The sequence below is a fragment of the Drosophila serrata genome, unplaced genomic scaffold (assembly GCF_035046125.1).
Source record: "Drosophila serrata isolate PLE 108 unplaced genomic scaffold, ASM3504612v1 contig_245, whole genome shotgun sequence".
Lineage (NCBI taxonomy): Eukaryota > Metazoa > Arthropoda > Insecta > Diptera > Drosophilidae > Drosophila > Drosophila serrata.
Window position 1 is genome coordinate 2,524,464 of NW_028257143.1, and position 15,880 is coordinate 2,540,343.

Here is a 15,880-nt window from a genome sequence, read left to right on the forward strand (position 1 = left end):
CGATTATTCAATTAAATAAATCCAAGCGATCCTAGTAGACTTCAGGTGCTGTTGCAAGCTAAATGAATTTTAGGGTTATATAGCAATCCAAAACAATCGGTTAACGAATCTATTAGACATTTTTGTGCAATTATTGTGCATCTCGTGATAGGGTTGAAGTAGAGATTCTTTAATAATAAGATGCATAACGACAATTCATGTCAGCTGGCAGGGATATTTAAACTGTCTTAGCTCGCTTCAAGTTATGAGAGTAATCAAGATAGTGCGTTTGTGGGCGCATAGATCTAGAATGCGTAGAAAAGACCGACTGTCTCTATATTGCTGTTTCTCTATAGGTTTTAAACAAAATATCATTACAGTCTGATTAATAAAGTAGATTCAGCACCGAAAATTCGAGTATAATATAAAAGTATGGCGTAACTTGGGCTGTGGTTTTATGATATTTAAAGGAGAGAATTTAATAATAACTGAACAATAACTTCCTTACTTCTTACAAAAAAAAGGAGGTTCATGCAGCTGGGTCTTGAATATTCTCTCTGTGTATTTCTTATTGCTTTTTGCTGTTTGCAGTTGGTTCAAGTGTATTTGTTTGCGTATGTGTGACTTTTAGCGCGTCACTGAATGCGCAGTTTTCTAGCGTCTGGAATCGTTTTCGTTTTTATTCCTGCCACCAACTGTTCTGCTGCTCCCCAGCTCCTTCCTGACTCTGCAACACGCTTGTATGTATGTCCTATATGCCAACAGCAACTTTCGGGCGCTGCTGTGTTGCCGTTGCGTTGCCGTTGCCGCTGCCGCTGCCTTTCATGCCTCGTGTGTGAGTGCCTTTTGTTTGTGCGCTCCATTTTGCTGGATCCCAACTTTGTGCGGGATAGGCAAACAAACAAGCCACACTCACGGACAAATGCAATGCAAATCTAATATGAATCGAGGTTGTCTCACTAACAAAGGCAAACGCCTCGCGTCGACTTTTCCGACAGTTCTGCACCTTATTCGTTCACCAGTCCTTGCTCCGGGTTCCCTAACTCCCTCCTTCCCCCTCTGTGCTTCCGCCTTGCCCTCTACGCAATTGTGAGTTAGAGAAAAGTTTTTCCAACTGATGAATGCAGTTCGCCCACACGAAAGGTGAAAATGAGCCAACCGCCGCACATGCCACATGACGTTGCATGTAATTTGCTCGACACTGCCAGTCAGGACGGGGCTGTGTAATGTGTAATGTGTAATGTGTATTCGTGTGTCCTGTCTGCAAATAGGCCATGGAAGCGGCAGGACGGGTATCCTGCCATTCAAGGAACAGGCAGCAGACAGGACCCACACCGTCCCAGTGTGTGTGTATGCCTCTCCGGCAAATAATTAAAATTTCACTTTCTTGGCAATTCACTTTTGTGAGGGACCAAATTGTGTCATCAGGGATTCTTTTTTCCAGCTGCAAACTTAAAGGTGCCTTCAAAAAGGGGGACAGTAAAAGTGTGAAACTGAAAGTGCTTTTTGCAGGCACAGAACTGTCGCTGTATTAAGCTGGATATTAAAGGGATGTTCTTAAATCCAGTCTATTTGGGTTTTAATCAGAAGGAAACTATCTGTGTTGTGTTGGAATATGATGAGCTAAGTGCTGGAATGATGATTTTGTCCAGCTGAACTCAGTAAAAATTTTATTAATTTGAAAATAGTAAAGTAATATATATTAAATACATTTGTGCGGGTGTACTCTGATAATTTGGATACATACTGGGTATAAATAAAATAATAAACTTCTTCTATTTGTCTAAATGGCTTCGAACTATGTCGATTCTATAACTATTAGAAATCTGTTTCATTTACATCGAATAATCAATAATAGTTTTATACTTGATTTTATTTATAATACTTTTGCATATTTGGTTTCTACAAAACACAATTACCAACAATTAGAAAATTTATATTATTATCTTAGGAATATAAACACTTAAAGACGTAATAATGTATTATTTAACATTAAGTACTTACCACATCGATAATTTGCATTAAAGTTAAACCAAAGCTTAATTGTAACGGGTCCGATTCGTTGAGAACGGGACGTTCTAGTGTATTATAAGGATCCAAAAGATCATGTAACAGTCTCTTTTCATGATATCCTGCTAGGCAAACTGCAAGTAAATAAAATTCGCATTAGTAGACACAACTTAGTTGCGAATGGGGCAGGGACTGAGGCAGTGGGAATGTTGCAAAAGGACTGCAGTAATTGTTTGCCCTTTCACAGGAGCGCCGCAAATCAACATCAATAATTCGGCAAATGGGTTTTGGTTTTGCAGGGGAAGAAAGGCGAGCAACTAAAATTTATTGATATGCAAAAGTTTACGAGTCCTGGCTTCCTGCAGCTCTGCTTGCCTCGCTCCTTGGACTGGGGCAGCGTTGGCTCGGAAAGGCAACAGAAAGAAGGAGTTCTTCGAAAGAATGGTGGCAGAAAGTTTGCATCCTTTTTGCCCTTTTTGCTCATCGCCCTTCCCAGCACACATATGTCTTTGCTGGCTGTGTGAGAGCGACTATTGTTCTTCGGCAGGCGAATAACAAAGGGAAACTTTTATTGAGCAAAAGTTTTTCACATACAAATTTTCTTGTTACGTTTTTCCCCGGCGATAATAGATTGCCCCCACACACACATGCACGGACGGACATATTCGCATCGTTATCGTGGAATTATTTATGCATGAATGTGGGCAGCAGATGAAACTACAAAAGAAACTAGATGAAGTTGCTTGATTCTGTGGAGCAGGCAAACTTCCTTGCTTCCTGCTCTTTGCCTCTCAATTTGATAATTTCTTAAGATATTTCCTTCCATTTTTCACCCACTGCAACAATCAGCAAAATATACGGTTTGTAATTTATAATGGAAAAACAGATATTGCAAATCCAAATATAGAATAAATACAGGATCCTGAAGGGAAGTGCGAATTGCATTGTATTTTTAGACTCAAAAATTAAGCTATGCATCTCTTTTTGTGCCACAGAATGGTGAGATTCTGCTTTGCATAGAAAACTTTTCACTTTCTAGGAGCTTAGCCGGCCCAGGCCAAAAGATTTGCATACGAAATGAACAGCGTTTAGAAATTATGCACATGAATTTTTTAGTTTTAATTTGTCTTCAGTCCTCCGCTGGCCAGTTCTCTCCGCAACTTTCACCGCCAAGGAGCCCCGTTTTTGCACATTTCATTCGCTTTTCACGTGGCCCTCTCTTCCTTGTTCATTTAATATTAAAACAAAATGACGAGCCTGCAGGCTATGCAAAAGGGCGACAGCAGATGAAGAAAAACTGCAGCTAACGAGCACAGGCCAACAATGAGTGCGAGTGCTGGGGGGGCTTGGTCCTGCGGATGGGTATGGGGATGGAGATCCTTGCTGTGGCTGTGGGTGGGCATGGCAACTAGTTAGGCCTTTAAGGCAAAGCATTGACACCAGCGAGGACTGACTGTGAGGACAAAGCAACACAGAGTCTCGGAAAAGGACAAAAACAGCAGGGTAAAAAAAGAGGCCAACGTCTGATGAAGTGTCAAAATGAATGTGATAATAAAACAAATATGAGAGCCTGCCAGAGATCCTGAGTATCGGGGCGGCCATTGTAACTGGACACAAAGGCGACTTTTGCCGACTTTTGACTACGCCATCCTGAGACGGGACTTTTGTTTCTATTTTACTCTTGTTGTCTAACCATCGTAAACAAAGAGTGTAAGTACTACAAAAAATGCAACAGAATCGAGAAAAAGGATCCATGTGGCCAGAAATGTTCCGCATGAAACTTAAATTAACTCAACAGTGACACAAGTTTATAGCACAAAAGGATTTATTACTAGATCTATACTGAATGTCTTCTTATTGCCATAAATATTATGAAGAAAATCAAAATCATTATTGCTTTAAATAATGCAACTTGCAGTGTTTTGAATAAATACAAAAATTGAGTTTATTCATAGGAATTTACTACAATGAGTGTTAAAATTTGTAAGAAATATTAAATGTTTTGTTACTCCTTTAAGATTGTAACTCCTTTAGGAACATAGCTCCTAACTAAACTCTTTGTTACTCTATTTAGTCCTCAAAATTACAGTAGAAGAAGTGAAATTCATAATTGAAATATCTAGAAAAACTTAAGAACCATTTATTACTAAATAAATGAGTTTAATGAAATTCTCTCTTGAAGAGTTTCCTAACGACTGGCACATATATATGTACATCAAAAGTCATTAGCTTTCGGTTTTCGTGACTTTTTTTTCCAACTTTTCGGATAGTCGACTCATCTTTCAACTTTAGCCGAGTTCTCCCCTTTCCATCCTTTCCTCTTCCTTACACAGGCTGCGGCCATTTCGAAATGCCTTTTCAATGGCTGCACTTCCGTTTCGTTATTTCCCTGTTTTTGTTGTCCTGTTGTAGCTGCTGACGTTGTTGCTGTTATTGTCCTTCGGCAGGCCGCATAAAATTGCAATTTTATTGCAGTGGAGCATGAAAAAGTAATTGCTATTTCACAAAGCCAAGCCAGACAGAGAGGGGAGTTGCCGCGCAAGGCGGCAGGCGGCAACAGCTGGCGATGGGTTGGCATTCAGGAGCGGCGGAGGCGCCACAGAGGGGCTGCGGGGAACCGCAGTAGAGCGAGCCAATTTAATGTGCAAAATAAAAAAGCAAGCAAAATTGGTTAGAAAATGCAGCTGCCTACCAAAAACACACGCCACAACAACAGCAATAATAACGAGAGCAAATTGGCCAACGCTCTCTCGAGGGGCAACCGAAATATGGCCGAAAAAGTATATATATAGAAGGTCTCTTTAAATCGGTTTTCGGGCCAAATGAATGTCCTTTATGAACTTAGAGCCAGCAATAATCACTTTTAGTAATCGGATCACTTTACAAGAATATTTAAAAGAAATATTTATACTGCAGAGATTTAAATAAATATTTGGTTTTCGAAAATGTTTATAAAAAAAAGAGAATAGCTTTTCGTCTGAATTTTAAATTTTTAAAATGAATCTTCAGCGAAGTTGAAAGTGATTTAAAAGCAATTAAGTAGTACTCCGTTACATTCTTTGAGTGGAACATCCTCAGAAGAGAGTAAAAATATTTCGACTAGTAAAAACTGGAAAACTGTCGCAGGACTAAACCACTTAGGCTCACACAACCAATACAGAAAGGGGAGAGGGCGCTTCGCGAAAGGGACCAAAGTGATGAATCTTAATGGGTGTCTGCTAGGAACCGCGGGTCCTGGGCTACCCAACAGAGAACACGGATAGCACAGAGAAACGATGGAGCAAAGGGAAAAATAAGGATACAAGAGCACCCAGAAGCAGGCATTTTAATAGCGCCAAGGTGACGCTTAACCATTCAAAGCTTAATTTATGCAATAAAAATTCCAACGCTAAGGCTCCGCTCCGAGGCTCCTCTTCCATCCCACACATTGAGTTTCCTCTAATTGGATGGGGCTTGGGGCTGGGCAAACATTTAATTGCTTATGACTTCTTGTTTCCGTTTTCCCTTTTCGGTCACAAAAAGGGGAGGCTGGTGTAACCTGAGACAGAGGCAGGCTTAAAAATGGAAACAAATCGATAGACAGCTATCGACAAAGATAAACTGGGAATAGAAGGGAAGGAAGCACTTGAAAAGCAAAGGTAGTACCTTCGAAACGAGGACAGCACTTACTTGGTCAATATATTTAAAATTTTATATTATATATAAATGAAATAAATAATACTCTCCTTTTTAATTAGTTAATGTCTAGTTAGAAGCTAGTACAAAATTATTCCCAGTGCTTAGGATTCTGTCATTTCGGAGAATACTCTGACAAGGCGATCAATCAAAATGCCTTGTGTCCACTATTGAAAATTATGAATGCCATCACATTTGATGATTGATTTCAGCCCAGCCCACATTTCAGAGCCCCCAGTACTCGTCAGCTACTCCAGCAGGTCAGATCCTTTGTAAAACACTCCTCGGGAGTGGTGATGGGACGTGGATTATTTGTATTTGGCTGATGGGCCCATCATCTGTCTCAGACCCATGTGTGCGAGCATCTGGGTTCGGATGAGTTTCATAATGCAAATGGCAGGGATGACATTGTGTTTTCCTTTCTTGTAGAAGCCTTTAGCTAATGATGGAAGGATTCCTTTGACATTTATCGAATTTCACCCGACAGTCTTGTGTATGCAAGTGTGGAGAGCCCAGAGGAGTTGACATTTCCAAAAAAAAAATGGTGGAATAATAAATGATACTGTGGGATAGGCCAATATAGGATTGGTATAGTTTAATACTATATTTATCTATAGATTTTTCCTAGAAGAACTTCTTAGGGTAACATTCCATTTGAATTAAGAATGTTATAAAATCTTAAAGCTTTCATTGAAAACTTGACTGTCAAGTAATTTAAAAATGGTAACAACATTTTTGAAGGTAAATAAAATATGAAGTGCTGTTAAAAGGCTTTTCTTTCAAGAACGGGAATTCTTAAAGTCTTGATGCCTGCCAAAAGCCTTTCCGTGGCAATAAATGTCATACTTAGAGAAGATGACTACGGACAAGTGGAACGGGCACTTGGCTGGCCAACGGGGCGTATGAACGATGTCATAGGGCAAGCGCAGACTCGGCACAACGATGAAGTATGTGGCATTACCAGCAGTGTTGCCATTCGGTCTTGTTTCTAAACATATTCATCTTCCTTTGTTTAATGTTAGGCAGAATCAAGTGTCTTATAATATATTTGTATTTTTTCAAAGGAATTACAAGTAAATCGCTTGCCAAAATTTGTTTAGCTCTGATATAAAACTCTTATACTTTTGAAAATATTCAAATAATTACCAATAAATAAAACTCATCTCTAAAGCAATAGTGATAACTATATCATATTTTGATATAATTAAATATATGTATTATATTTGTATATCTTTTCCTGCTTTTTAACCCCACTTTTGGCAACACTGAAGCGCTGTAACAGTAACACACAGACCCAGAGTCGCATCCGATGTAAGCAACGCTGGCAACGTAGTGCAAAGTTTAAATCTGATTAGTGATGGCAGCTGGGCGCACTGGGCGGGGGGAGGAGCGACGGGCAGCCGTACAATATGGCCACGGCGGAAACGGAAGTGCTGCCATAAAATCATAAACATGCACACGCATGTGGACAGGCGGCAATTGTTGTCGAAACTGCTGCTGCTGCTGTCGGTGTTGCATGAAACATGAACCCAAAGCCAAGCCGACAGACATCCGAGGCAGGAGGGGCAAGTGAACGACTTCGACTGCAAACACAAAGACATTGGCCCAGCGTATGCCAACGCTCGAATTTATGATCACGTAAGAACAGTGGCTTGGAAGTGGTTTGTCTTTAAATATTGCTATAATGCTAACTTTGAAAACTTTCTTTAATGTAGATATCCATTGAATAGTTTGTGTTATTTACATTCAAATATTTAAGCTACTTGTGTAAACTTTGTAATATGCCAGTCTAAGAATAATTTGAGGATGATTTTCTATATAGTCAAGTCTTAATTAATGATATCTTTATCTTCTTGCAACCAAACCAATGCTATCTATCTTGACTATCAGATTATATATCAAACCAATATTAGTTGAACTTTTAAAGCATTCCCCCCAAAGCATTATGTCAGAGGGAACTAAGAGAGGGTAATGACAATATAGAGTAATAATTCAAACTAATAGATTTAATTTATAAATGTACTCCATGTATTGGCCCCACTGTTCAAAGTGTGTACTTATTTACGCTTCCGTAGCTTGGCACGCTAACAGCGACACGCGACTTGGCCTGCGAGAACCTGAAACATTGGCAACACTTTGAATTCTGGGCTTCTTGTTCTGCCTCATATGGGCAGCCATTAATAACCCCAATATGTGTAAGTGGCAGAAGAGCCATCTCCCCGCACGGCGTCTTCAGGTGGCTTTTTCTGACTGCTAATAGAATGGCTGGCATTTGAGCTGCTGGCCAAACTTGGTCCTTGTCTGGTTGAAAATATTGTTGCCGTGACAAAGAATTTTTAAGCTTTTAGTGCAGCACAACAGCAGAGGTGGGAGGCGGGAGGACAGCAAAAAAATACCATTAAAAAGATTTTCCAAGCCAAAGGGCTTTGCCACAACCACTTGCATGGAGGCAGCAACAAGAGATGGGAAATTGTTGTGCAGCAAATGCTTGTGAAAGTATTTATGGCATTGCAACTTTTCCCAGCAGCAACAGCCACACATTGTTCGACATGACTTTGCTTAGTTTTTGGGAAATAGTTTTTGTGCTGGCAAATTTGGGTCAACAAGGGCTGGGAATTTGATTAAATTAACCAGTGCTTTTGGCCAGGAGGCGTCTCCGGTAATATGAAGATGCATTGCATATTGGAAAACCCGATTTTGTTCTGAGCAATGTTAATTAAAGGGCCTGTCATTCACCACGCTCCCACTCAGCTTGATCTCTGATCCAACGACGTTTATGCCCTTACGACCTTTGAAGCACCTCCACTGCCTTAGCCACGAACAAGGACTAAGGACTCGTGAAGTGGGGGCGCTGGAAAAAGAAAGAAAGAAAATAACCTTAGGCGCAGACGCCTTCAAGTGGCAAGGCCTGGTATGAACTGAGACTGAGGCTGCCTCACTTTGCTGTCGTAAACGTCACAACTAACAAACAACAATGACATCAGAATGGGCCCGCAATGTTTCCCATTGCCGAGTGGCTTGCCGGTGTGCATTATGGGGTAGCTGCGATGCGGCAACTGTTGCTTGCAAGTGTCGTTGCGACGGCACTCAAGGGTCGCCACTCGAGATAAACTGAGAGGGGACAAGGAGTTCACTTTGATGGCACTCACCTTTAGCAGATAAATTCAAATATATCAATAAAAATATCCATGAGTGTTTACTAAGTCCGTTAATTATTTGCGTGCTGCCGCTCCTCGTGCTGCTGCTGCCGCTGCTTTGAGCTCCTCCTCTACTCCTCCGGCCCAAGTGGCAAATGAAGGCGGTGGTGCTCAAAACGCTCCCTCTGAGTCGCCGCAGGGCCAGCAGGGCAACCTGCAACACGTGAAATACCTGCAACACCTGCAGCAGGCCAGGCGAGGGGTCGTGCTTCGATCTCAGATTGCTGGTGCTGTCATCGCTGGTGCGACATTGCATGTAGGTGGCTGTGGGATGCAGATTAGTGTTGCTGCTGTTCCTGCTGCTGCTGCTATTGCTAGTGGTTGCCGATGTGGCTGCCTCGCTTGGTGTGGCTGGTTTTCTTTTGCGTCGTCGTCGCAATCTGTTTCGCTTGCGTGCACACAGTCTTATGTTTGTTGGTTTTTGAGTTGCTGCAACTGCAACTGATGCTGCTGTCTGCGGGGACAACATGTTGCTGCTGCTGCTGCTATCTAGCTGATGCTGTTGCTGCTGCCGCTGGTCATTGCTGCGCGTGTGGCAGGCTACATGCTGGTCAGTCGCTGGCGGCCCCTGTGCCTGGTGTGCTCTGTTGTCCTGGTGTTTTGTACTTAAGCTCCTTGGTTTCAGTTGTCTAAGTGGCTGGTTGTGGCTCCTCCTACTGTCGCTGTTGTCCTTGCTGTCGCTGTTGCTCCTGCTGCAGGTGCTGCTGCTACCGTGAGCTAATCTTACTGGCAGCCACAGCTCATCATCGTCAACTTCAGTCAGTTTCAGTTGTGCATTTTTCATAGTCTATTTCGGTGTCTGTTGTTGCCAGCGGATATGTTCTCTGCCTTCTACTAGATTATAATAATTTATGTTCGCTTAGGGTTTGGGTTCGGTCTGCGGTTCGTCGGTTCTTCGGTTCTTCGGTTCTTCGGCCTTATCCAGCAGCTGCAGTTTACATTGTCCTCCTGGGGATGGGGTGTAATTCCCTTTTGTTGTGTCCACCTGGGATGCCCTTAATACTCCCTAATCTTATGAAATTTTCGCCGCCTTTCAACGTTTTCGTTTTATATTAATATGGCAAGTATATGTTTTATTGTTTGCAACATTATTATGCTTTTCTTTTGTCTTCTTGTTTTCTTTACAACCCGAAGAGCGTGTTTCTATTCTGTTTTTGCGATTTCTTACAATAAAAGTTTACACTTCAGCTTCCGTTCCTCGATTTTGTGCTTCTTTCATGAATTTCTTTTGGCAAAACCGGCGGCAGCTTTTGCTACTCTATTGTATGCTCTCTAAATACAAATTCTTAATTTGCTTTACAGTTCCTGTGTTGCTTTTCTCCTTCTCGAGTTTTGTTCTTGGTCTCCGATGTTTTGTAAAGTTCTCCCTTTCAATTATTATTCTATATCTTCGAATGGATTTGTAAAAATGCGGAGCTATTCAAATGTTAGATCTCACTATGCAATCAATTGCAGTTGTATATGGCAGTGCTTGGTAGCATTATGTATCTATTGATGTACTCGTCGCCTTCTAATGTGCTGTGCTCAAAAGAGTAGGCTGCAAAGAGAAGAAGATAGAAGGTCTAATTAGCTACAATCTTGGGTACTTAGGTGTTTATATCTTACATCTATTATTGATAAACAGAACAAAGAATCATTTGAGTACATTGTTCGGTTGAAAGGCCAATCTTAATCTTCATTAGCAGTGCAATCTCAAGTGACATTATCGTTTGATTTTGACCTTTCGTTTGTAATTAACCCTGAGGCATTTGCCATTTCAATTTATCTGCATCCAGAGACATCGCTCCCTCAGACCCCTTTCATTTTCCATTAGGCCCCAGGCAGTCATCAGAAGGAATTTAATTCGACGTTTACGAAACTGCAGTTGACCACAAAGGCAACTGGGATATGTGAACTGGCAGGAAATTCAATGGAAGCGAGGGCAGTCCCCCGAGCAGTGGCCCCAGTTTGAGTTTCAATTACTCAAACTAATTAGTTTTGCTTAAACAATAGACACAGAGTCCACTGCATGCTAATCACTCTTCAGAATTTGTGCAGCTGCCGGCCTAACCAGGATGTGGCTGCAACTCCTCAAACTCAAATTCAAACTCTAACTCCAGCTCCTGCTTTAGAACGGTCGAGAGGCCTACTTAATCCCAACGAAGAGTCCTGGGCCGCAGTGATTCCATTGCCCCCGCTGGACTCCTGGCGAACCGCAGGGACCACCTTAATAAATAATGCGTATGCAAAACGATAAGCACAAGGATCCGGGCAAGTGGCCGAGCAGGAATTGAAGCAGCTGCAGGATGCAATACGCAAATGCCGCATCGGGATCCCTTAGCAGTAGGTCCTACTATTGACTTTGATGGACGTGTGCGGTGCATTTGCGGGATGTCCTGTTAGGCAGGACTCGGGCAGATCAGAGCTGGATTCGCCAGAGCCCGGCATGGGGCTTATGCATATTTATGTCGCAAGTTGTTGCACTCTGAACCGTTTGCATCCGAAAGTTTTGCATAAGGAAAAGACAATCAAACTGGGAGCACGCAATTACTCTGGCCAGAGACCTCGGGCACAAATGGTCTGAACGGAGCCCGGAATGTCAATTGGATTTTTTCCCTTCAAATGGTGACGGCTTTTCTTTTTTTTCTCATCTTTTTTTGACAGCATTCGAATCTCTTGGCTGCCCAAGGGGGCAAACAATAAATGCATAGAATAGAAACGTCAACAAAGAGTCCTGCATCCTCTTATCCTGGCTCTGTCGCAGCTTGTTTTTGCCTCTCTCACTCATTCGAAGTTGTCAGAGGAATTGAAAAAATTTGAATTGAGAGAAATGGAAGTACTGCCAAGCAATTTTCCACTCTGAAGTGCAGTGGAAAGAATTTTCTTCCTTCCAAAACAAGAACTTCATAATATCAGCCACATAAAGCCATACTAGCTTCTTCAATTGGCTAAATAAAGTAAAATACCCGCCACAGAGACCAGGAAAAATAGCTGGCAAACCAAAAGTGAGCGCTGCATAAAATCTCCTTTCAAAAATATTCCACGGGGCACTGAAAATACTGAATTTGAGCTGCAATTGAACCTGTCTTTTCCGGCGGAAGGAAGGACGACGACCAAATGGTGTCCATAAAGCGATGACGTTCGGGCGGCGGCGCGGGGCAAGGATCTGCCTTGCAACAGTTGGCGGCGGCAAACAGAGGTGACATTTTATGGGTCACTTGGCTCGGGCGCGACAACAACGACGCCACTCAAATATTTAGTTGGTGGCTCGGAAAACGCGAGGCACTTTATTTCTTGGCCACCTGCCCAGTGGCAAATATTGCGCATACGCCGCGTGGCCAAACTGCATAGGTATCGCTTTTATTGCAAGCTCTGTGAAATATTCGCGGATTCGTGCGGTCTTTGCGGTCCGCCTAATCAGCCGAAGTGGCACAACGCCATTTTCTCGCACTCACCCGGCCATATTGATGTATGAAATTTTGTACAATTTATGCGATGGCCGTCGCATAAAATGAACGACCAGCTCAGGACACGAGTCCTGGCAAATGGCGGCGGAGCGGATCGGAGCGGGGTTGTGGAATGGATGGGGCAAAATGGCAACTGTTTGCGTCGCATTGCAGATGAAACCATTTTTTCGGACTCGAGAGACTTTTCCGGGCAGTTTTTCCGTTTGGCGCGTGAGCAAATTAATTTTCAGCGCACAGAGCACAAAAAAATGGGTTTTGCATGGGCCTGGCCGAGACCGCTAGAGATGGAAATGGGCGAAATGCATGGTGTAAATGATAGCCAACCCTTGGTGCGGTCCGCCACCACTTGCCACTTGCCACTTGCCACTCGCCCCTCTGGCTCAATGAATTATGAATTCGCTTCGCCAGAGAAATTGTTTTTTTCTCCGGCCAGTTTTTATTTTGCGGCTGGGAAAAGAATTATGTGCCGAAATGTTCTTAGCCATGTTCCAGCCAGACTCTCCCTTCTTCCCCCCTTCTGGCCAATGCCCGGCCTTGTTGTTTTAGAGCCGGCGAGCTCTGACGACAGTTTTCGCACTGCTGGAAAATTAATATTTGTTCAAGTGGATTTCCAGCTGTATTTATCTGTTTTTCCTTTTTTTTTGAGCTGCCAGCAAACCGCGAAAAGTTGATGACAAACTGCGCGAATTTCTGGGAGGGATGAGGAAGGAGAGTTCTCAAGTTGTTTCTTTTGCATGTGACGGGAATTTAGTGTCCATTTCACCCAAGGAGTCGGGCGATTGCCAAGTTTTCGTATTTATTCTTTGGTTCAGAATTTTCGCGAGGCGAGAGGAATTGTAGTTTATTTTAGTATTGTATTTAAGAAGATTTAAGACGTTAAGGCTTTATGTTTTTAAACACTTTCAGAGAAAAGTGCCTATACATTTGAAATGGCGTTACTCATCTTATTATTATCATTACTCACTCAAAAGTGTCTCAATACATTTAAATTCTAAAAATAAAAGCCATTGCCATCACATTTATAAGCCTTAAATGATGAAAATCAAAATAAATTTAGACTCTACATGCGACTTGCACACACCCATTAAAGCCAACACACAGCCACATACACCAGTGTGTGTGTGTGTATTTATTATTTATGCGACTGCTACGGATGATTTATGTTCGGTTATATTTGTCGACAGGCGACACATTGAAAGCGACAGAAAGACACCGCTCTACATGTGTTTGGTTAAAAGTGTTTGCCCGTTTTTAAATACAAATATGCAAACAACAATGGCCGTAAAAGCGGCGGCAGTGCCACGAACATGGCCAACAAACAAGCAAGCAGGCAACAAACAAACAAACAGGGCCCAGACAAGCAGCCCATCGACATCGGCATCGGAGACCAGAAATATTCACGAGCTTGTTGGGGAGATACAACGGGGCATATGTAAAGGACCCCAGCCACGCCCAGCACCAGGACTGTCGGCCCCGAGTGTAAAATATTTCCTCTGCCTCTGCCGTTCAGAAAATAATTTATATGCACTTACTGGTTACACTCCGAGTCGAAGAAGGGCTGTGGACCGGAGATGCCATTATCATAGTATCTGGAAAACACACCATTCACCGAAGCCAAAGTTCAATAGACTCGGACTTGGGCCAGTAAGGATGCAAGTGCAATTCATCACTTTAAGTTTTCCATCGTTTAGGGGGAAATTGAAACGGAATTGGAAGCGCAGGAAGATGCAGGCAAGGACTTAAATATCCTTTAGAGAACTCTCCTCGAGCACAAGTTAAACTATCTCTGATGTCTTAGTATAGTATAGTTTGCATTCCCACGAACCAAAGAGTTTTATCTTATGTTTCGGTTCGGTTTCCATCAAATAGATAACACCGAAAGGAAAGCCCATGCTGAAACCCATATGCTTACAACCCATTGAGCAAATCTTTTTGGTTTCTCACAGCAACCCGCCCTCCTTGGTATCCAAGAACGAAACATAAACTATGCAATTTCAGCGTCTGCTTATGAGCAAAAAATATGGCTAATTTAATGGGCCAGACCATATGAACCCGACCCCAAAGACACCACAGGCATTACGAACCCTTTCAACGCACCAACGCATCTCGGCCGAAACTAAAAATCATAAAAACCAAACTTTGCTGACCAACACACACACACACACGGAGGCCTCTGAGCCATGGGAATCGGAGAGCATGGAAAGGCCAACGAAATATCATAAAGTAAGCGATTTTTTAACAATAAAATAAAAGAAGAGAGCAGCAAAAGGTGCGGCTACGCCCGTTCCAATGGGGTGGATGGGAGGAGATGCGTTAACAACGGCACAGCTTGGCATTTAACATGGCCCATAAGACCAAATATAGAATGTCCAGGACCAAAAATAAATTACATGCCCATTATGGCCAACAGTCCGATTTTCGTAGATACACACTGGGCTCATGAACGCCATTTTTCCATCCCCTTTTTCGTACGGGGCCAACACTTGGCCAGAACGTGATTTACCAAATTAGTGTTGCTGCAGGCCCGAATGGGGTTTGGCCGAAACCAAAATCACATAAAATATGACTAAAACAATACTTAATAGTCGATACAATGGCAGTTGTATAACAACAGAAGGATTTCCCTCCTTTTTATACGTTTGTTTAGGGGAAGTAAGCTCTGATTTCGGTAGAGATGGCCCTTTCTTACGGATGTGAATATATGCTTGTTGGTAATAAAGAACTAGTTAATATTTATTTGATGAATTTAAATCTTACTATTATTCCTTTGTAGCTTCCACAAGCCATATTAACGCACCCTGTAATGTATACTACACTTATCGAAAAAAAGTTTGATTACCTCTTATTTAGGTTTTGCTTTAAGTTTAAATTTAAATACCCTTGCAAGTGAAAAGGTATTTGCGATCATATACTGAAAATGTATTCTTGCTCAGCATCACCAGACGAGCCAATCTAACCATGTCCGTTTGTCCGTCCGTCTTTCATTAAACTAGAATCTCAGTTTAAAAGCTGTCTGAATTAAAATTTTGCAATTCTATTTACTCTCATTAATTAATACAATACAAACAATAACTTCGTTGTCTTTTCTTCTTCCGAAAGAAATGGCCCCTTTTTGTATTTGTTTAGAATTTCGGTTTTCTTTTTATGAAAATCGGGAAACTATATTGATCCATAAATGTAGGCGAAAACGCAGAACATAATTTGTAAATAAAATAGTGATATGTGAATGTAATGAAAGTGGGCATTACTTCATTGATTTTTAACATAAATACATTTTTATTGTATATTATATTTATTTTTAATGATCGAATTGCAATCTGCAAGGGTATACAAACTTTGGCGTACCGAACTTAGCTTTCTCTCTTCTTAAATAGCTGAACAACCATTGCAGCATATATTTTTAGTTTACGAATATAGAAAATTTAATTTATTTTCTTTAACTCTCGAACTAGTTTTCAACTGAGAATATTAATTTATTACCAATATATGTATATCCGACATTGTCCAACCAAACAAAATTAACAATGAACTTAAATTACAATAAATAAGCACACACACACACACTCTCCCCCC

The 15,880-nt window shown here is 41.8% G+C and overlaps 1 protein-coding gene across 2 annotated transcripts in view; it reads right to left on the reverse strand.

Moving 5' to 3' along the window:
• nAChRalpha5 (nicotinic Acetylcholine Receptor alpha5) overlaps positions 1-15,880 on the reverse strand; it is a 56,165-nt gene that overhangs the window by 20,917 nt on the left and 19,368 nt on the right. For both annotated transcript variants that reach the window (XM_086832085.1, XM_086832086.1), the window contains exons 3-4: positions 8,814-10,398; positions 1,984-2,123 (exon numbers count right to left, since the gene is read on the reverse strand). In XM_086832085.1, the coding sequence (XP_086688211.1) occupies positions 1,984-2,123; positions 8,814-9,645 (972 nt within the window). In that variant the 5' untranslated portion in view covers positions 9,646-10,398. The remainder of the gene's footprint in view (positions 1-1,983; positions 2,124-8,813; positions 10,399-15,880) is intronic.